The 22,443-nt window shown below is 38.3% G+C and overlaps 1 protein-coding gene across 2 annotated transcripts in view; it reads left to right on the top strand.

The window, feature by feature from the left end:
• The window catches only part of ANO6 (anoctamin 6), a 184,795-nt gene that overhangs the window by 105,094 nt on the left and 57,258 nt on the right, over positions 1-22,443 (top strand). For both annotated transcript variants that reach the window (XM_072765493.1, XM_072765492.1), the window contains 5 exons: positions 13,570-13,635; positions 15,587-15,874; positions 16,081-16,194; positions 18,449-18,564; positions 21,759-21,893. In XM_072765493.1, coding sequence (XP_072621594.1) covers positions 13,570-13,635; positions 15,587-15,874; positions 16,081-16,194; positions 18,449-18,564; positions 21,759-21,893 — 719 coding nt within the window. The remainder of the gene's footprint in view (positions 1-13,569; positions 13,636-15,586; positions 15,875-16,080; positions 16,195-18,448; positions 18,565-21,758; positions 21,894-22,443) is intronic.

Genomic DNA, 22,443 nt, shown 5'->3' with positions numbered 1-22,443 from the left:
AAGTCATGAAGCCATGGTTCACAGTCTTGTCTTGAATCGAGAACCCGTGCTAGTCACCTCTCCCATTTTGTCACTTCCCTTCCTGCCTTTTCATTCACTGTCAGTCAAGCTGCTGCTTCATCCTTTTCCTTATCTTCAAGCTCTTCTAAGTATTTTTATCTGGAGATAGTAAACCATTTAGTAGGCTAGGGTTATATAAAAAAAAAAAAATGCCTAGATCTTCTTTACCTGAACCCAAACTATATTAAACTGAAACAGGACAAAAAGGAGAGAGCATACATGTGTCATTGTTTCCCACTTTGGAAACAACTCACTCATTCTTTGTTTTTGTTTTTGTTTTTGTTTTCCCTGTTCCTTTGTTCTCATGTCTACGCTATTACATATACACAAATTTAATTGTCCCTCTCTGGACTTTCCGAAATGCATCATTTCTGCCCATGCTTCAAACCAACTGATGAAATCTTAAAATTTAATGAAGCCATCATACCTGTTTTGTTTGGGAAGGGCTAAGTTTAGAGGTTGTATTTGCATGGTATCACATGCATTGGAACTTGACATTCAAATTTTATTTCTACCACTCCAATTATTTGGAGTAATTCTAATTGATATCACAAACTAGCCCTGATTGCAGTGGCTTGACACAATGAAAGTTTACTTATTGCTCATGTCAAGTCAGATGTGGCATTCCTGTTTGGCAAGATGGGTTTAGGGAAAAGGGTAGGGCTCTGTCCTTTGCATTCAGGGACTCAGGCTGATACAGAAGCTTTGCCATATTGCCATCTTCTATAGGTAGATCATCCTCAGCTTTAAAGTAAATAATAGTTTAAGAGAAAGGATGGAGAAAGTAATTGTGCTTCTTCACCACTTTGGCCTGGAGGTGACAACATCAATTGTGCCACATTCTTTTGGTCAGAACTCAGGAAAGTGGAAAATGTAGTATCTGACTGGACAGCCATTTCTCCATAGGAATGCTGTACTATGGGAGGGAAACTGAATCTTTGGTGGACAGCCGGCTTGTCTTGGCCATAGCTATTAATTGGCTCTATGACTTGAGGGAATTTTATGATCGGTATCATATTTTATTGTAATTTTTGAGATGCATGTTATTTTTCCATTTTGCCTTCTTCACAATCAGGGTATGTCTTACAAATGATATATCATAATTTCATTGGTGGAGTTTTTCCTATTGATACGTAAAATATTGGTTCATCACACACTGATGGCATCTTAGATTCAGGAAGTGGGAACTCCAATACTCATTCCATAGGGTTGTAGTTAGGCTTGAGTAAAATACTATGTAGAAATGTTATATAAATTGTTAGTATGTATTAGATAATAAATATTAATTCCTAAACCTTTACTTTTATTTCCAGTTTTCTTAGAACTAATATATGAATATGAAAAGGCATGACTCCTCTTTTGTTATTATATAATTTCTATATATATATATACACATAATATATACATTATATATATATGTTTGCTAGAGTAATATAGCTTAGAATGTTTTATCATTTTTCTGTGGACACTAACATATATTAATGTACAGTCATAGTCACCATCATCAAATATTCATTAAACATCCATCATATGCCAATGGAACTGCATTGAGCACAATATAAAGTAAGTTAAACAAATCTAATCCATTAAAGTGTAAAGGAAACAGTTCTGGATTTAAACAAGAGTTTCACTGCCATGGTAAAGGGGCCCTAGAGCTGCTTACATTATTAATAAATGCTGCATTTGTTTTACACAGAAACATAGGTCCCAGAGTAACTCTCATAAATCAGGAGGAAAAAAAATCATTAATTTGGCAATCTCTGAACTCACAGATAGATGTACCATGATGTTGGTCTTTATAAGCCGTGCTTTGAAGTGCTTTGAGTTGTATTTGTACATATTACTTAGACTCCACCAGAATTTAAAGTTCAGCTTTGGAATCACATTTTTATTAATCAGAAAAATATTTGTGAATTCCATCATACCATCTGTCAGGCCTTATTCAGGATTTAGGACTCCACCAAGGAAAGGCAATTTCAAAATCCTGTTTTCTTTGAAAGAAAAAAAAAATTATGTCTAAATCATATTGATTTCCTAAAGTAACACCAAGGTAGACTTTGCCTGTAGCTGATCTAAAGAGTGTTGTTAAATACTTTCTAGGGATGGAGAAAGAGAGAAGTTATCTGGTAGGGCTACAAAACATAGAGGAGTAAAAGGCTGCATCTTCCCATGAGCAAAAGAGAAAATATTTTTCCTAGCCAGATCTCCAAATAACATGTCACTTTGTCCTCTTATATTAGTGAAAATACTTCAGGAACTTCACACCTTCCTTTAAAAGCATAAATTGTTTACATTTCGATTAGGCATAGGGAATGACTGTAAGTTGTTTCAATAATATGTGCCCTAAATGCCACCGTCCTTGACACTGAGTCACTTTGAATATTCTTTTACTGCAAGAAACAGGAAAGTGGAAAATGTAGTATCTGACTGGACAGCCATTTCTCCATAGGAATGGAGAACAGGAAAACCATACTTAAAGTGGCTTAAATCCTAAAGGAAATCATTTCCTCACTTAAGAAGTAGCCTAGAAACAACATCATTTCTGTGTTAGATAATTTATTGGCTTAAAGAGGTTGTCAGGAATTGAATCATCACATCCTTCCGCCCTGCCGTCCATCCTCAATATGTTGCTGTTCTTAAACTGACTTTACCTTGTACAAGATGGTGGTGGTACTTTGAAGCACCTGGAGGTGGGAATGCCCTTTTTTAGGGGGAGAAGAAAGCTCCCTACCCTATAAAAGCTCTAAGCAGATCTCCCTTCACAGTTCTTTGTCTATCATAGGTCTGTTCCAAAAATGACTGTTGGCAAGATGAATGGAATTACTTAGCATCATTAGCATAGACAAATGAAGATGAGTCTTTTGTCTCTTAAATTGCTGGATTACCCAATACCTGAAAAACCATAAGGCTTTTCTTAGCAGTGAAGAAGGGGGAAACGACTGACTGTTCAGTAGGTAGCCAGCGGCATGGCACATGATTAATTATACATAATTATATATAAATGTGTTCGATGTACATTAGGAAGAGCAAAGATGTTCTAATGAAAACAATTTTCTGTATTTTTCTCCAACTCTTTCTGCTCAGTTTTGTTTGTAACATTTCTTCCACTTCCTTTTGCTAGCACTACAAACTAGTGGCAGAGTCCATCTATTTTGGATTTTGTTTTGTATGACGCTGGGCATCCCTTCAAACAGATGAGCTTATGACCAAGTAAAAGTATGATTCAGATGATGGTAGAGAGGGTAGAGGGGTCAAGGTAGCACAAAGACAGTTTAAGCAATCCTGAGTAAGTGTTTTATTTATTTAACTTTCTGTCTGCACAATCCATTCCTAAAAGTTAATGGAAAATTTATTTCCTTGAAGTTGATGAAAATTTCATATATGGATGTGGAAATTTGTATCTAATACCTGACTTTAAGAATTCTTTAGTATGTGGCAGAAGGATCGGGCCAGTGGAGATCCTAGCATGCGAGGTTTTTAAGAAATGAGCAATCAAACTAAATTATATCCAACCTTTCAAATAATGTGAGACAGCTAACTAATTGGTTACAGAACCCGTCAGCCTTTAAAACTGTTATCCGTTATGTTAGATGAGTTATCATGAGGTTGGAAATGTTTGCCTAGGGATGCCTCGGTGGTTCAGTGGTTGAGCATCTGCCTTTGGCCCAGGGCGTGATCCCGGAGTTATTTAAATAAATAAAAAAAAAAAAAAAAGAAAGAAATGTTTGCCTAGAAGCTGTATGAGATCTCTTTGGACATGTTTCAAAGTTCATCAAGAAGTTCTAGTACAGTGAATATATTATATCACTCCATTTACTGAGGTCTTATGTTTTTCAGTAAACTTTTATAACAGTGTCCATGAAGATCTTGTACTGTTTTTCGTTTGTTCGTTTGTTTTTTTAGTTTCAGGTATACAATTTAGTGATTCAAGACTTAATACAACACTCAGTGCTCATCACAAGTGTACTCTTTAATCCCCCATCACCTATTGAACCCATTCCCTCCACCCACCTGCCCTCTGATAACCATCAGTTTGTTCTTTATGGTTGAAAGTCTGTTTCTTGGTTTGTCTCTCTCTCTTTATTTTCCCCCTATGATCATTGCTTTGTTTCTTAAACTACAGAAGTGTGAAATCCTCTGGTATTTGTCTTTCTCTGATCTTATACATTCTTATTAACTAGTCTCATTTTAAAATTTTGTTGATATTGTCAGAAGCATTTTAAATTGTGGCTTGTGATTTATTGTGTATTTAAAAAGTTCATGGATTTTCATAAATTCTACCTAGAAACCTTGATAAACTCTTTTTAGTTATACTTTCCAATTCATCTATTAAGTTTTCTCAGAAAAAGACCTATTATCTATAAATGATGAGAGCTTTGCTCTACCTTTGCCACCTTTATACTTTTTCCCTTTTCTTGTTAAAGTACAGCAGCTAAGCCCTCTTGAATAAAACCAGTAACACATAGTAGTCACCATTTTCATGTTCCTGATTTTTGGGGGAATGTTTCTAAAATTTCCCCATTAAATATCTCACCTGCTATAAAATTTTGGTAGTTTTCTTTCAAAAAGCAAAAGGAGTCCCCTTCTAGTCCTAGATTGCTAAGAGTTTTTATGATAGTTGGGTTTTACATTTTATTAAGTGCTTTTTTAAAAAATCTGTTGAGGGATCACATGGCTTGACTTCTCATTAAGCCTTATGTGTATTAAATGTATGGTATTTGTGGCTAATGGGCAATAATTAACAGTATAGATAACTCAAAAATCATTTATTATTGACTTCAGCTTGCAAGTATAATTTTCCTAGTCATTAGCTCCCTACTTATGCTAATACTACATTAACATAGTTTATTTATAATTCATTAAAAAGTATTTGAGGTCACTTACAGAAATAATATCAAGAATAAAAACAATTAAATGAGAAACACAGAGTTACAAAAGTAAAGCCCAGGAAAATAAAATGAAGCTGTCTGTGAGAGTAATAAACAAAATGATTTTTTATTAACCACAGGTCCTGTTCAGAAGTTAGAGTTCAGCTGTAAACTTGCTTCTGAGTTTCCTAGTAGCCAAAGAAAATAGGAGATGTTATTAATATGGTCTAAAGTTTTAACACAATAAAAACAAAACTGTTTAAAAGAAATATAATGTTCTGAGGATCTCCCAGAAAGAAATTCATTCCATGGAACCTCATATAGGAGAAGACATGATTGAATAGATCTAACATTGGCATATCTTCTCCAAGGTGAAGAAATAAAAGAATGGCAGAGAGGGATTATAAAGAATCAGAACAGCATAAAATTTCCTAGAAATGACATGTTTGCCACAGATATTCTGTGAATGGAAACTTGAGCATTATATTAGGATAGGTTAAGAAGAAATGATGGTAAGTGGTGTCAGCTGGTTTTACCTTCTCAGATGAATTTTGGTAGGTGTCCTCTCTTCTTTTTTAGGCAAAAAAATCTGGTCTAACTTCAATTTGCTAGCATTTTAGACTAAGGCAGGGAGCTCTTCTTTATATTTTTATCTCCTTTCTTTACACCCTACTTACTTATACTCAGATTGTAGGTTAAAAGGAATAAAGTAAATTAGAATCAGCAGTTTCAAATTACAGCTACAAAATGTGTTGCTGGTATAAGCATGTTTGGTTTTATTTTTGAGTACTCAGCACAAGAGCAATGAATCCAAATCTTGCTTCTAACTCCCAAAATGGGAAGTGTCATTGGGTCCGGTCCTTAAAACAGTCAAATGAAAAGGTCAGTGAAATCCTAGAAAGTAAAACCTAATTATTCTATTTCATCTCACAAAGATGTGGAGAACAGAAAGTCCTTGCTTTTTCCTGATCGGTCCTTCTGAGATCTGACCTTAGGTTTGAATGAATAAGCTGTCATTTGCCCCTGTGGTTTCAAACAGTCCCCTGTATCTCACTTTTTAAAAGGTACAAGATTAGGAAAAATCAACTATGCTGAATTTTTATGAGGAATAGGCTGAAAGGGATAAGTAATAATAAGAGTAGCTGCTCTGTGCATAGAGAAGGTATGTCTTAACGACAGTATTTCTTAACTTTGGTAAGAGGCACCTGTTTTACTCATTGAAAGTAGATTATTCAGGCGGCATCCTATACCGACTGAGTCAGAATCTCCAGGAGTAGGGCCCAAGAATCTGCATTTTAAGCAAATGCTCCAAGTTGTTTGTATAAACAAGTAAGTTTGGAAAACTGCACTAAAATGTTTATAGTAGTTATCTCAGCAGTGAGTTGTTATAAGGTGACTTTTCTCCCCTTCTCAGAAAATTTCTGTTTTCTGAGTTACCCACAGAGAGCATTTATTTCTTTTGGAATTACACCTAAAATGTTAATTTAAAAAGAAGATATGGAAGTGAATTTCAGCTAAGTATTCACTTCCATTCCACGCTTATTATTTAGAATGCTCATCGTTTTTCTGTCCCCTAGAGAACACATATTACCTACTTGAGTAAATTCCTCATCAGATCGGTCCACTGACATTAAATGTTTTATCACCAACATGTGAATTTAAATTAAGTCCCAATTAAATTATTTATTCTGCTTACTGAACCTTTTTGAGTACGTGATATATGACTAATAAATAGTACTTAGACAGTAATTTTTGGTACAAATTAAGTACCTTTAACTTACTCTTCGTTCATCTTTGTAGGCTTAACAAAGATTGGCAAATTGAAAAATACTGACAGTACCATCAGTACTTTGCCTAACAAAGCTGTAAGAATACTTGAAATTAATCTATGCATATATTTCATTAATCCCAACTGATTTGTGCTTTATTATCATTACAGTGTGTTCAGTAATTTTATTTTGTAGGCATTACAACCCTTTTTTTTTTTTTAATTCTGCAAAAGCTGGGTGACATAAAGAAAATGGCAGATTGGTGTTTACAATCAGTATTATTGCTGTATAATTCACAAGCCAGTCCTCCTCACAATGACTTTATTAAGCCAAATGAGATGTGTAATCTAAGGTGCTTAGGGACAGAAAGCTTCCTTAATTATGCCAGTCTGTCCTTTGTGATTTTGATTGCTTTTATTCTTTATTTCTCTGACAGCTGTATTAACCTCTCAAAAGAGACATGAATAAAATTCCAGTTTCTGGGGTAGGATAGGTATTCTTATCCTTTCTGCTTTGAACCCCCAGCACCATTCTCCACCAACAGTAGTAGAATCACATCTATCTTTTTTGTGAGATACTCGGGTCCTCAGTGATTACAGTCATTTTGGATTTACTAGAACTAGATTAAAAAAAAAAAAAAAAGATCCAGGTTGCAATGCCAATGAATTTGTTCTCCTAGAGACAGAAGAATCTGTAGCACAATCTAAAGTGTGACTGGACATTTTTCAGAGCCAAAGAGCCTACTTTGGTTATTTTCTGCTGCTAAATCCAGACCATAGACTATAGAACATAATTTAGGTTCATATATGTAAAGTTTTCCAATTAGGTCCATAGATAATTTTTAATTAAAAATTGTGTGACTTCATTTTCATTTTTTCAACAAGTATTTATTGAATAATGGCTATGTCAGTCAATGTGCAATGTTAATTTTCTTTCATTTTTAACATGGAAGACAACTCTACCCTCATTTTTTTAAATGTCAAGAACAGTTACTTATCTAAGTATAAATTCTACAGAGAAGTGAAGATGATGATTTCATATTAAACAGATTGAAGCAATCTTTTCTTAAGTAATCAGTCTTTTCCTGGTATGTGCTTGTTTGACAAATACAGCACATATGCTAATTTACTTTAGCTACCTGACAAACCAAGAAAACTGGTTTGATCAATTTTTAAAATATTCCACTAGTTCTTTGTGAATTGCCTTGCCAAAGGAAAATAACAAGAACTGTCTTATTAAAGTAACTCCAAGGTGATAGATTAACATGTTTAAGCAAATAAAAATGTCCTATCCTTGATTCAACTGTTTAAGTATTTATAGTGAGTGGTAAAATAGAGGGCATTATAAACCAACTCCAAGGTCTACCAATTATCTTGAGAGAAATCAGGTAAATATCTTAGGAGTTCTTTGTAAAGAACTAGATAAGAACTAAAATAGGATAAATTAGTACAACCTTTCTGGAGGGCAGTATGGCAGTACATATTAAAGAACTTAAAATTACATACGCTCTTTGATTTAACAATTTTGCTTCTGGGACTTTATCCGAGGAAATAATAATGGATGCACAAAGACTGTTCTACAAGGATTTTTATAATAGGGAAAATTAGGAGCAACCTAAATATCCAACAATTTGGGATTTGTTAAATAAATTATAGTACATCTCTGAGAGAATATTACTGAGTCATTAAAATGAGATTGAAGAAAAATATTTCTAAGATTTTCTGCACCTTTGATACTCCCATGTACAATTCGCTCTTGTCAGTGACCTCCCTTACTGTACACAGGAATGAGGGAAAAGTGAGATATAGAGCTGTGTTTTTACAACCTTCAAAATCTAAGAAGGATAGACACACACACACATACACACACACTATCTCACACAGATATACACATTTATCAGATATCAAAGGAGTCCAAAGACCAGAATGACCAAGTAGTATAGAAGAGTCAAGAAGAGAGAGGGCTGTGTAACTCAGCATTAAGATCCATTTCTTGGAGTTCTAGTAAAACAATGTTGTTGTCTCACTGGAGGATTAAGGGTCATGGGGTGCACAGTATGGAGGCCATGTGGATTAGGGTTGCCTATTTTTGTTTCAGATATTGAAAAAGAGGTGAACCTCTAAGGTCTACATGGGAGAGAGGTTGGTTGGTTGGTTGGTTGGTTGGTTGATTTATTTATTTGTTTGTTTGTTTATTTAAGAAAAACAGGAAGTTGGGCATGTTTGAAGGCAGAAAAAGAGGATATGGTAATGGCTAACATATATGTAAGGCTAACATATCTGTAAGGCCTACTGAGGACTTTCATACCCATGATGACATTTGATCCCTAAAAAAAAGCCAAGATGAAGATATTTCTTGCCCTATTTTTGAAATGAAGTCACTGATGCTTGTATGATTTAAGTTATTTGCCCAATGTCACAAAACCTGGATTTGAATTTTGATTCTGAATCTATTATGCCAGTATTTTCCAAAAGGAAACCAAAACTGGAAGAGCTAAAGGAGCTATTTGGTAGACTAAAATCTGAAAAGAGAGAGTCCCATGAAGGCAGTAAAGAGTTGTAGCCTCAATTTAGGAATTCCATAGAGGAGGAGCCATGTCCTACTTACACTGTTTAGTATGTTGCAGTCATGGTGATGCAGCTGATACAAACAAGACAAGGAGTAGTTTGTGTTTTGTATGTTGGATGACAGAACTGCCTTCCTGGGGGGGAAGGGGGGCTGGTTCATTTCCAGCTGTCTAAACCATCCCCTTTTGTCATCTAGTAATTCAGACTCCAAGGTGTTTGGAAATCACTTCATGCTCTGGATGTCCCTGTGCTATCTGGTACTAGTACACTCCAGAATTAAACTATATCTCTTCTTCTCTGTCATATCCTGTAATACTCGTAACTAAAAGTTCACAGAACATTTTGGGGGACTTAGTTGCTATACTCAGTAATTTGTACTCTTCAATCTATCCCTACATCATAGGCAGCCACCAGTCCACCATCCACTATTCACTCATTCATCAGACATTTATTGCATGTTTATTCTATTATAGGTCTGTTCTAAGTGCTGAGGGTATCAAGATTAAAAGACAGACATGTCTAGAGGCAAGGATGGTAATTGAAGAGAATATAGGGGCATGGAAGGATTTAATATTGTTAAGGATGGGAAACATTTTAAGTGTTTGTTGGCTGGGAATAAGAGTGATGAGGAGGAGGGACACCTGGGTGGCTCAGCAGTTGAACATCTGCCTTCGGCTCAGGTCGTGATCCCGGAGACCCAGGATTGAGTCCCACATCATGCTCCATGCATGGAGCCTGCTTCTCCCTCTGCCTATGTCTCTGTCTCTCTCTCTCTCATCAATAAATAAATAAAATCTTAAAAAAAAAAAAGAAGAGTGATGAAGAGGAAAGAGTAAAGGGAAAAAGAGAAGGTATTGCTTAAGCAAGCTCAAGAAGAGATACCAAGAGGATACAGTCTCCTGACCCCAAGAAGAGAGATGGCATCTAGCTATTGATAGATACAAAGACACCTGCAGGAGTTCACATGAGTGGCTGCCTTTTTCCCTGCAAGGAAGGAAGCAAGGTCACTTGCAGAGTGTGCTGGACTGGAGTTAGGTGTGGAGTGTGAGGAGCTCTTTGAAAGTTTGGAAGCAGCTCCCTGGTGGATGACTAGGGGCCAGGAAGGAGATGGCTGTGTGTCATAATGTAACTGTATGTTACAGTTACTACTAACTGTGGTAGGTCCGTGAATTTATAACAAGGCCAGTTAGCACAGTTGTGTGATTTCTTTCTGCCAGCACTTAATTATTAAAATAGGCATTTAGCCACTAGAGAAGTTCCTCTTGTGACTGATTCTCCTGCTCTTCTAACTAGAAAGATTTGTCTACAAGAGTGAATATCGTTGGGCCTGAGCCTTCACATTCTAACTGAAATTATTCGTGACTTCAAAAGGATACAGAAGACACAGTCATGGATCCTGCTAATGAGACAGTCTGGGTTGCCCCTTGTACAGACTCAGGATGAGTCATCTTCCCTGAAAGAGAGGAAGTCAGTGTCTGGTGTACTCAGAGCACCCACTCCCTCCACTGTACAGTGATGTGGGGTTTAAGCTGACAACTTTTCCCTAGTTCACAGTTACTGTGTCAGACATGATTCTGTCTGGCAAGTAACAGAGATGAGCTCTAACTTCAGCAGACAAAGAGTTTATCAGAAGAGTGTTGGGGAGCTCCCAGGTTCTTCTGAAGGGAGTTGGACAAATAAGCCTGGAAACCAGGCAGTCAGGAGCAGTTCCCCAAATCCCACTACAGAGCCATTTTGGGAGAGAACACATGGTTGCTGCCCAGAGCCACTGCTGGCACCACTGACTAGCAGTGATGCCCAAAAATCTCCTGCTATAACTTCCACTTCTGCTGTCTCTGGAACTGGCATTCCCTCTCCCAACCACCCTACAATGAGTTCTCCTTGGCCCAGCTTTGTCACTAGCTTCTGAGTGAGAGTCTGGAGTGGTTGGTCTGATGGACAAGGCCTAGCTCACGTGCCAACAGCTGAACTTCACAGAAAACCAGGAAGGAGAATGAAGGAGTGTTTTTATCTCCTACAATGGGCATGGGCTCTGGGGAGAGTCAAAATGTTGGGTGGCCATAAAGAACAACAAATGCCTGTGACACCATCATGAAACACATGGGGTAAATGTTTCAGTTCTTCTCTATCAGAAGAAGGTCTGAGGTCATGGGATGCCGAGTTTCTCTGTTGTCCCCCCCATAGCAAACTATTTTAAATTCTTTGAATTTTCAATATTTTGAAGGACGCTCTCAGGAATATTTGTAGAAGGAATGAATAAATATTTATTGAGTATATTCTTTCAGTATGTATTGGGCATATACTCTGTGCCAAGCACCATGGTGAACATTATTTACAGGATCAAAAATGTTTTTATTTTATGTTTTTTTTTTTAATTTATTTTGGAGGGAGGGGCAGAGGGAGAAGAAGAGAGAATCTTAAGCAGACTCCATGCCCAGTAAGGACCCCAACTCAGGGCTCAGTCTCATAGCCGTGAGATCATGACCTGAGCTATAACCTACTGAGCCACCCAGGCGCTCCTCAAAAATGCTTTAAGCAATACTAAAGAAAGAAGCAATGAGGCACAAGAATTGGACTACCATGCAAGAATCAAAATGCAAGTTAGGCTCTAGAGTGGAGAAATACTACCTACATAGAAGCAGGATGAGTCTGAGGCAGCTTCCCAAGTTGAGGTTGGGGATATGGCAAGTCAGGTTGTTTATTCATGTTTAGGGGAGTTGTAGCACTTGCTGGGTTTTCTCTAAGTGACTCTTGCATCTCTAATAGTAATTAGCAGTTACATTTATTACATTTGTAAAGCTCATAGGCCAGCCTCTAGCATGTTGTAATTACTTTATAACATCACTTATTAAATAAATAAAAATTAAAGACATATTCTGTTCTGATACTTCCACAGAATATGATAGGGATTCCAGTTGGACCCAAACTTAGCCAAATACTAGGTGTATTTTTTCACCTTTTGGCCTTTGGCCTTTTTCCTACAGCACCATCTGTTTTCTATTTGCTAGCTGCTTTACGTGTTCTAGGCACTTTGATAGCACTGCAGCTCAGCCAATTCTCTGCCCCTTGACAATTGGCAAATCATGAATGATACTCACTGGGCAAAGTGGTCAGATTGATGGATCCCCTGGTTGACTTAGGCCATCATCCACTAATTCTTTTATCTTGTTAACTGTTAAAGTTAAAAGAAAAATTTTTTGATCCAGCTTTTTCAGTTGTCTTCAGTAGGAGAATTGGTCCAATTAATCTTCTGTGATGACTAGAAATAGAAATTCTAGTCTATATGCTTAATGTAGTTTAAATCATACAATTCTCATGAGAACCTCAAAAGGAAACAGTGAGGCTTTCTCCATTCTATAGAGGAGAAAAGTGGGGCACAGAAAGTTTGTTTCCTGCCAAGGGTCAAAGAGCTGATAAGTGATGGCACCAGAATTTGAACACAGGCAGTCTGGTTTTAGAGTTTGTATGCTTCACGCCTGTCTACACTCATTTTCCTGCTTTCATGAAGCAGTATAGCTGTCTCATCACCAAAAGCACTCTTTTAAAAGGTTAAATAAATCTCTACCTTTACATGCTTTCCTTACAACTTAGGACACAGCTTGACAAAAGCCTAGCCAGATAGAATTTAATATCAATAAATACAGTACATTCTGCATCTTTTCAAATGGCCATATGACACAGATCTATTATCAATTAAGTAGTTCCCTATTTTTGTAGATTTAGAGGTATATATCTTCATGGATATATTAATCTTGCAGAGAGAAACACTCTTTTGAATTTTGCCAGAATTGTTTATGTTGTTTATTGAATTTGTTCAAGGCATGTAGATATGAAATATACACATCCAAAATTGAACCATTTGAATGTCTGCTATGTCTAGAATGCCAGATCTGGGCTTTAATTCTGGTAAATGACATCAGTGAATGGGACTCAAAAAACTCCATTTGTGTGCCAAACCACTCATAAGTTAAAAAAAAAAAAAAAAAAGAAAGAAAGAAAAGAAAGGTTTTAGAATTGTGCCAAAGCCAGAGATTTTTATGCATCCCAAATGGCCAGAAATCCAAGGGACTAACCAAGGCCTTTCAGAGTGCTAAGTGAATCCAAGTATACTCCCTTGCATTTCATCTCAGGAATCCAACACACCCACAAATTACCAACAGCCAGAGCACTCTCATTGCTTGTGTGCCATTTTGAGTAGATCTATCAGATTCGAACTGGTTTGGTGTGGTTTTTCTTAAAAAAAAGACTTTTTCTGTCCTTGGTAAAACTAAAGGATCTAACATATTTTCCAATTTCTTTTGACAGAGAAAAAGACAAGCATATGAATCTAACCTCATCTGTGGTGGCCTCCAGTTAGAAGCAACAAGATCAGTAAGTGTTGGACCCTTTCCAGTCCTGGGCTGACTGTTGCTCTTGGGAAGCTGCATGTCACTTGGGATACTAGAGTGGCAATTGAAACTTGCAAGCCTAGCCATGCTCTAGTGTAGGCTGGAAGGGGAGTCCAGCAAAATCTGCACTGTAGAATGTCCATGTCCATTTGTTTCTGATTGAAGTCCACATACCTTTTTTAATAGCCAAAGAATATAATACTGAATGCATATATAAATGATTGTTTTCTTCTTTTAAGAGTTTTTTAAAAAGATTTCTTATTTTACTTTTCCTAAAAGCCATTTGATCCTAAGAGAAGTCCAGACTGGCCAAACTACAAAGAGCTTAAGGACCTCAGGTCGACCTCAGAATTAAGGTTGCTGCTGAAAACCAGGAGCGTTGCCATGCCATTCTTGGGGTCCCAAGCAATTCCCTTTCACCCCAAGGCCAAGGACGCCTTCCAGGCAGGTGGCCAGTGGCCTCGGGCTTCGGCCACATGGACACCTGCCCTCCCTGGCACACTTTTCTACAAACACTGGATGTGCTGGGTCTAGGGGCCGGAGCAGAGAGAGGCGCCTGCCCCAGCCCTCTCCCAGCAAGTGTACATAGTGTACAGAGGGGAGGTGTGCAGGAGGGGGGGCACGCCTGGTTCGTAATGTGCACCTTCCCCGATCTCAGATGTTGATTTATTATTTCTGAATAACTTCTTGTGGTAGAAAGCAAATTTCTTTTAATATATTACATATATATGTACACGCTCCTGTGAAATATGTGTACTTCGAGGGGGAGTCTATTTATGTTTCATTGGGAGTCTTTTCGATCACGAATCTCACCTGCTGCTTTGTGTATTTGGTCAGGTTCCTGACACGTTTTGTCTTTCTGTTTAGTAAAGGTGCTCTTTCTGGGATGTAAGAAAAAAAAAGATTTCTTATTTTATAACCAGTTTACAAAAAATTAGAGAATATAAGAATAACAAAATCCTCTATATTCTTAGTATGCATAAATAACCTGTGGTTCTTCTGAACTTTTTTTTAAAAGATGTATTGATTATTTGAGAGAGAAAGAGTGTGTGTGTGAGTGAGCATACAAAAGGAGAGGGAGAAGCAGGCTCTCCATTGAGCAGGGAGCCCGATACAGGACTCGATCCCAGGATCATGACCTGAGCTGAAGGCAGATGCTCGACCAGCTGAGCCACCCAGGCACCCTATAAACTTTTCTATTCCTCAAAATATATGCATTTTCCCTTTCAAAAAGGCAAATTATTATTTCAGTTTTATAATTTGTTTTTCTATTAATATGTAGTAGATGTATTTCTATACTGACATCTGTTTCTAATGGGCACATGACATGACATTTAACAGATATATAACATATTAAAGAGTCCTATTCTGAGTTAGAAATCTTAAAATTATCATTAAAATAACAGTGCAATGAATATTCTAGTGTTATTATTTTTAGTCACCAATTTGTGACGAAAATTTGATGGGCAAATGAACAAGTTTGCTTTTCTTCATTTAAAATAGTAATTTTATGAAAGGGGTATAAGAAGTTTAACTTTAAAAAAAAGATTTATTTATTTACTTATTTATTCGTGATAGACGTAGAGAGAGAGAAAGAGGCAGAGACACAGGCAGAGGGAGAAGCAGGCTCCATGCCGGGAGCCTGATGTGGGACTCGATCCCAGGACTCCAGGATCGCGCCCTGGGCAGGCACTAAACCGCTGAGCCACCCAGGGATCCCCAGAAGTTTAACTTTTGCTCAGTAATCTGAACCAAGAAATTATCTGTAAGGCAAAAATGCTTGATGGCCTGCAAGTCTGTTTTTAGTTTATCTTCATTTTTACCAGCATCCTGTGTTTTAACTACCAGCAACATAAGAAAAATCTACATGTTTTAAAATTATGGAAACAATTGGTTTGGTTTCCTGGTTTGTGTTTTTTATTCTTCCATTTTAGGTTTTGGATGATAAGCTTGTATTTGTAAAAGTACATGCTCCATGGGAGGTGTTATGTACGTATGCTGAGATAATGCATATCAAATTGCCTCTGAAACCCAATGATCTGAAAACCCGGTCCTCAGCTTTCGGTAATTTCAGCTGGTTTACCAAAGTCCTCCAAGTGGATGAAAGTATCATCAAGCCGGAGCAAGAGTTTTTCACTGCCCCATTTGAGAAGAATCGGATGAATGATTTTTATATTCATGATAGAGATACTTTCTTCAATCCAGCCACCAGAAGCCGCATTGTAAGTCTAAACCAAATTTAGTTGCTGTCTTAGAGTAATTTGGAACCTGCTGTTTGAATAATTAGTGGTCTGGTTTGATTGGCTTAGTTTAGTTTTTAAAAGCTGCCCCCCCCCGCCCCCCCAACCAAAGAAAACAGCTTCTTGTTACAGTAGTAAACAATGGTGGGTTATTTTGGATTTTTTTTTTTTTTTTTTTTTTTTTTTAGGTTTACTTCATCCTCTCTCGGATCCAGTATCAAGTAAGAGACAATGTTAAAAAGTTTGGCATCAACAAACTTGTCAGCTCTGGGATCTACAAAGCAGCTTTCCCTCTCCATGATGTAAGTCAAGTGGCAAAAATGAAATAAAATACTGGAGTGTACTCCAGTGCGAATAGAGGAGGGCTAATCTTCTTAACCTGGAGTTTCTTCTTCCGTAAAATGATGATAGTATATTGCAGGATTACAAGCTCATCTACAGCAGGAACCAGGTTGTTTTGTTCACTGCTGGATCTCAGGCATACAGAAGGCCATCAGTTTGAATGAGTGAATGAATGAATGAATTAAAACAGTAGCCCCCCCCCTTAGTTCATATGTAAAGTAGTGCAGATTAGCAGGTAAGAGCATGGATTCTCAGGTGTGCTCTCCCACTTTCTAGCTGGATGACCTCGTAAAAGTGATTTAGCCTCTCTGTTCCTCAACTTCCTCATCAACAAAATGGGAATAATAATCAGATTTACCTCATAGAGTTATGTCCTAGAGTTATGAGGGTTAATTAAATTAATCCGTGTCAAATGTTACAACCATCCCTGGCATACAGGAAGTACAATGTGTTAGCGATCTTCATAATTACTGACAGATGTTATTATCAACCAGGAAAGTATTGGCCCATTTTAAGCAAACTACGTGTTAGAGCTCCCTTATCATTTTCTGTAACACAGACTTTTTTCCCCTGAAATACCATTTTCTTACTTTGTCGTGTCCTGGAATATCACAAGGCTTTTAAAAAGGCATCTGTCAGAGTTCTCGTCACGATGGCAATACTGCAGAGGGTTGACATTTTTTAAGGACTCCGTTCTGAGATGACAGCAGCTCCTCCAATTCAAGAGCACTTCTCTAGCCGATAACATCTCTCATGAAATGAAAATTTTAAAATGTGACTGCTTCAAACCCATAATGATTCCATAAATGCAAGGATATTATATCCAAGCTCTTTAAATAAATTCTGTCATTGAAATAAATTAAATACTATATTATAGTGTGCTATTGCTTTGTTACATTCACTATCAATTTATCTGAATCTCTAAAACCAAGAAAGCCAAGACTGAGACTGATCATTGCTACTGGGTAGTCCACATACTTGTGGATGAAGACATTACTGAAACGTACTGTATGTAATAATAAACTAGGACACAAAAGAGCTACTTGATGCACATGTGTAAATAGAGAGCAGAGAGCTGGGTGGAGAAGCAGGTTCTGAACTTCCTGATGAAGGGACCTTACGACAGCCCAGCCTGATGGTCCATGGATTTTATACTTGTGCCCAGCAAAACTAGTAATTATAGCATGACATGAACCTTGGGGACACTTGCAAATAGCTGTCATGAATATTAATCTGGGATGGCAAAGTTCAGTAGTATTTACTTGGCATCTGTCCATGCCCAGTTCTTTCCCACTAAGAGCCTCTTTTAATTGCAGTGATTCCATACCCAGGCTAAGGAATATTTCCTGTTGTATTGGAAGGGAAGTGAATGGAGGTAGGGACCCATGTTAAGGCTTAGCTGGTGGTAATCTGGTTCTACTATAGGAGGAAGGAAAATGAGTCCATTGGGAAGAGTGACTGAATTTAAGTAGAGGCAGGAAGCTTTGCTTTTTGATTAAGCAAAGTGTATAATATGTCAAACTTCTTTGTTGTTTCTATTCTACATGTTGTCACAGACTAACTGCTGAATTGGGAGACAAAGATATATAGTAGATATATATTAGAGAGAGAGAGAGAGAGAGGATGCGTGAGGGGAGGGGCAGAGGGAGAGGAAGAAGCAGACCCCCAGTTGAGCAGAGAGCCCCATATAGGGCTCAGTTCCAGGATGCTGGGATCATGACCTGAGCTGAAGGCAGACACTTAACCGACTGAGCCACCCAGATGCCCCTATCCCTGGGTTTTAGAATTGACCTTGGTACTAACCAGTTAAGGCCCTGGTTCCCCCGGGCGTCCAAAAAGGGCGCTGGACTATCAGATGTGCCTGTATTATGGCAGCTTTGGCACTTGAGCAGCCCAGTTTTTAACTGTTTAGGACTGGCACACTTGTAGGACATAAAGCCCCTCTAGGGCTCCCACCAGGTACCTGAGGTGTTTTTCAGGATTATATCAATCAAGCATTCCTCCCCACCCACATTTTCAAGTGGCCCCAAGCAATTAATAATACCACTGGTTGAGAATCACTAAAAACTAGATGATCCGTCCGTCCCTACCAGCAAATGAGGGCCCCTTATTCAAATACACAAGTGCCTGTGAAGTATGAGTACCATATTGAATAAACAGATTTATGAACACCTAGTGATTATATGCTCACTTTTGTTTGCTTCTGCTTCTCAGTGCAACTTCAGCCAAAGGTCAGAGGATCCCAGCTGCCCGAGTGAACGGTACCTTCTGTACAGAGAGTGGGCTCATCCACGAAGTATATATAAAAAGCAGCCCTTGGACCTTATCAGGTGAGGTGTTGTAGAGAGCATGCCGGTGGGAGGATTCAGGGTTGCTCTCATGGCATTGAAGTGATAGTATACAAAGAGTATTGCCACATGGGAAGTTCACCCAGACCACTGAGCTTCATTGCCTAGAGCTTTTTCTTGAGGCTTCATTATATAGGCGTGACTCATTGACTCATTGCCTAAGTGGCTCAGTCTCCAGCCCCTTTCTCTCCCAATATCCTATGGCTCAAAGCTCCAACCCTCTAATCACATGGTTGGTCTTCCTGGCATGACCAGCCTCCCTCCTGAGTCATCCCATTAGCACAGACTATGAGCCCTCCATGAGCCACATCATTGGCATAAACTGTTAGGTGGGGTCCCAGGGGTTCTTCATGAGTAACAAAGACACTCTTATCTTGGGAAATTCCAAGGGTTTAGAGGTTACCTCCCAGGAATTGGTAATAAGGACCCACCATATTCTTCATTAAACAGGAATAAATGTTAGATTTAGCTTAAATTGTATGGTAAGAGATACAGGCTTTCACTGCTTTCCTGAATCTACTGTTAGATACTGTTTCACTATATCTAACAAGACGTGATGACTAGCTCAGCATTTGTTTTCTCAAAGCACCATTGTCAGCTGCTCGCCAGCAACTTGTGTTGTTTGGCCAAGGCTGCTGGAGAGAGAAAGAGACCAAAAATAACCAACAAACAAATTTAAAAAAAAAAAAGAAGAAGAAGAAGAAGAAGTAAACAAAATCTCTGATTGAAATGAAGAAACACAGTGATGAGATGGGGAAAGGGGGGGGGGAAGGAAGTGAAGAAAGTTATGTCTAAGTAGGCAAGGTATGAACCAAGACCTGGATAGTGAAAAGGAGCCAAGATTTTGTGGATTTGGCAAAAGTCATCCCAGGAGGAGGGGCAGTTTGCACAATGGCACACAAATGGCAGTTTGCACAATTGCACACAGGGACATTGGCAAGATTCAGGAAATATCGAAGCCCCGTGCTAATGAGGAAAGAGAATGATGAGGACACAGGTTAGAAGGGGGTAGCAGGAGCAATGAAAAGAGTTTGGACTTTAAGTGCAATGAGAAGCAGCTGTGATACTTTAGGTACTCAAATAATTTTATCTCCTGCCCATTTTGCAAAGATAATGTGGGGAATGGCCACCAGAGGCTACAGGAAGCAGTGAGGGCAGGTGGGAAGCTGTGGGAGTGGCCAGAGGAGAACTCGGGGCAGCACAGTTGGAATGTGTGTAGTCGGAGGGAGTCAGCAGGACTCAGTTATGGGTCAGATGTGGGGGGGCGAGGAGAAGAGGGTCAGGTTTCTCCCCGGGTGGGCCTGGAGCCAAGTGCTGGTTCTTTCTACCTTACCCCCAGTGCCCACTGACTTAAGAAAACCACTTGACCTGAAAAGTGAGTATTTAAAAGTATGTTTTAAATACTTTGAAAAGTATTTAAAACACCGAATAGTTTTTGTTTTGCTTTGTTTTCCATTTTATTATGGAAATGTTTTAAATGTTTTAAATACTTTAAGTATTTAAAACACCGAATAGTTTTTGTTTTGCTTTGTTTTCCATTTTATTATGGGAGATTTCAAACACAAACAAAAGTGGAGAAAACAGTAAGGCAAAATGCCGTGTATCTGTCGCCAGCCCCAAAAAAGTACAGGCTCTGATCTAGTCTTGTTTCATTTTTATCTCTACCTCCTTCTCATCCCTTTCCATTGGAGCATTTTGAGGAAAACCCCAAATATTAGTCTATTTCATAAGTATCTATTTCTAAATGACAAGGTCTCCTTTAAATGCAGCCTGAATACTTAAAGTCACCAAAAAGCAATGTTCAGTTTTTTCCTGATTGTCACTTTTTTTTTTTTTTTTAACAGTTTTTTAGTTCAGATCAGAGATCCAGACAAGGTCCAAATGGTGCAATTAATGAATTTCTCAGTGGTCTTCTTTGTTCCTTCTGACTCCTGACTCCATGTCTGTGTCGGCCCTTCCTTATCCCCAGGGGTGTGGCCTACACTCAGGTCTACGACCTTGGAGGCTAGTTTCCCAGCTGCCCTGTGACCACTGGTTCAGTCCACAGATGTTCCTATCTGAAGTCTCTGAGGACTTCAGGTTGTCCTCAGAGCTTAGGCCCACCAGGCTAAGCCCAAGGACCTCAGCCCAGCTCCCTATGAGCCAGAGGTCTCATCTAGGCCTCTAGATGAGATGTAAATGCTAAGTAAATCTACAGTTTCTGTGGACCAGTACTGAGCCAGGAGTGAATCGGTCTAGGAAAGTATCAACAACAACCATAGTCACCTAGTGATCATCTCACTGTGCCTGTGTTCTCACCCCCTCTAAACTCTTGGTGCCTAACTGTCCTTGTCTCCCTTTCAGGAATAGTCTGGGACTGCTTCATTCCCTACCTCCTTTTTTTTTTCTTTTTTTTTTTTAAGATTTTATTTATTTATTCATGAGAGACACACACAGAGAGGCAGAGGGAGAAGCAGGCTTCTTACAGGGAGCCTGATGTGGGACTCGATCCCAGGACCCCAGTGTCACAGCCTGAGCTGAAGGCGGGTGCTCAACCCCTGAGCTACCCAGGCGTCCCAACCTTGCCTCCTTTTGCTTCTAGCATGCCTCCTGGCTTCTTCCATTGATCAGTTTTCAAAACTCAGGAAAAAATGGAAGTGCCAGATATAAGGAATATAGGGTAATGGATTCCTCAGTCATTATCAGTGACTTATCATCAGTCATTTTCTTGTATTTGCGATTTACATTGCATTTATTTTATTTGTGATTTACAGCACATTTGGTCCAAGGAAGTTCCTTAGATAAGCAAAAGCGGGTCACTGGGAGCAGATCGTTCACATTGGTCTCATGCATATTAAAAACGATCTTTTGGAGAATATATCAGATGTGTTAGTGTTTGCAAAGAATGATGGTGATGTTTTCTCTTGGCTCACTGGGTAGTGTTTTTCTTTCCTTTGCCTTCTTCTAATTGACTTTGCTTCACGAGGCTCACCAGTGATCAGTACTTCTTTGATATGTAAAATATTTGTTTCATAGTGGAATTTGGGATCTTTAAGAAAATGAACATGTTTTGAGTATGAATTGAGTAAGACATTTAAGCCTAAGGCCTCCGGTATTTAAAATCAGAGATTAACGTTAGGATGATGCTGCAAAGTGGTTCAATGTGTCTTCTAAAAACCATTTCTGTCTTTCTTCAGGAAATACTATGGAGAAAAGATTGGAATCTACTTTGCTTGGCTGGGCTACTACACTCAAATGCTCTTCCTGGCAGCGATAGTAGGAGTGGCTTGCTTTCTCTATGGATATGTTAATCAAAATAACTGTACATGGAGGTAAGTTCTGTTTATTCCTTGTTAGTGTGATGAAAAGTTGATTAGACATAAAATTATCTTCAGGATCTTAGACTGTTTTAGTAAAAGAAGACTCATCACAGAACACTTACTGCTTTGGTTGATATATCCCTTTTGTCCTGAGCATAATAACTAAGTGAAGTGGAAAAATTTTTTTTATAGATAATGCAGCCCAGTTTCTGACAGGAATATTACCCTTAGGAAACACTCCAATTTTTTAAGACAATTCTTTATTTGAAAAAGAAAAGCAGTCTGGAGGGAGGATCGTCCTTGAACTTCTGGTCCCCAGAGGAATGCTTCACTGAGCCCTACAGATGTGAGCCAAGAGCAGCTCTGATTTCTTCAAGGTTTCAAAGGCAAAACTTGATAAAACTGGTGTTTTTATGCTTTTAGAAATGACTTTTTAATATATCTTAGGAAATAGATGTTTAAAAATTCAACTAAATGAGACTTTTGTTTTTCTTTTACTTGTAAAAAAAAAAAAGCCCTTACAGTGTTATGGGGGAAAAAATAAGTGATAAACAATTAGTTT

Source organism: Vulpes vulpes, chromosome 8 (assembly GCF_048418805.1).
Source record: "Vulpes vulpes isolate BD-2025 chromosome 8, VulVul3, whole genome shotgun sequence".
NCBI lineage: Eukaryota > Metazoa > Chordata > Mammalia > Carnivora > Canidae > Vulpes > Vulpes vulpes.
This window is presented reverse-complemented; position numbering and strand designations above follow the sequence as displayed.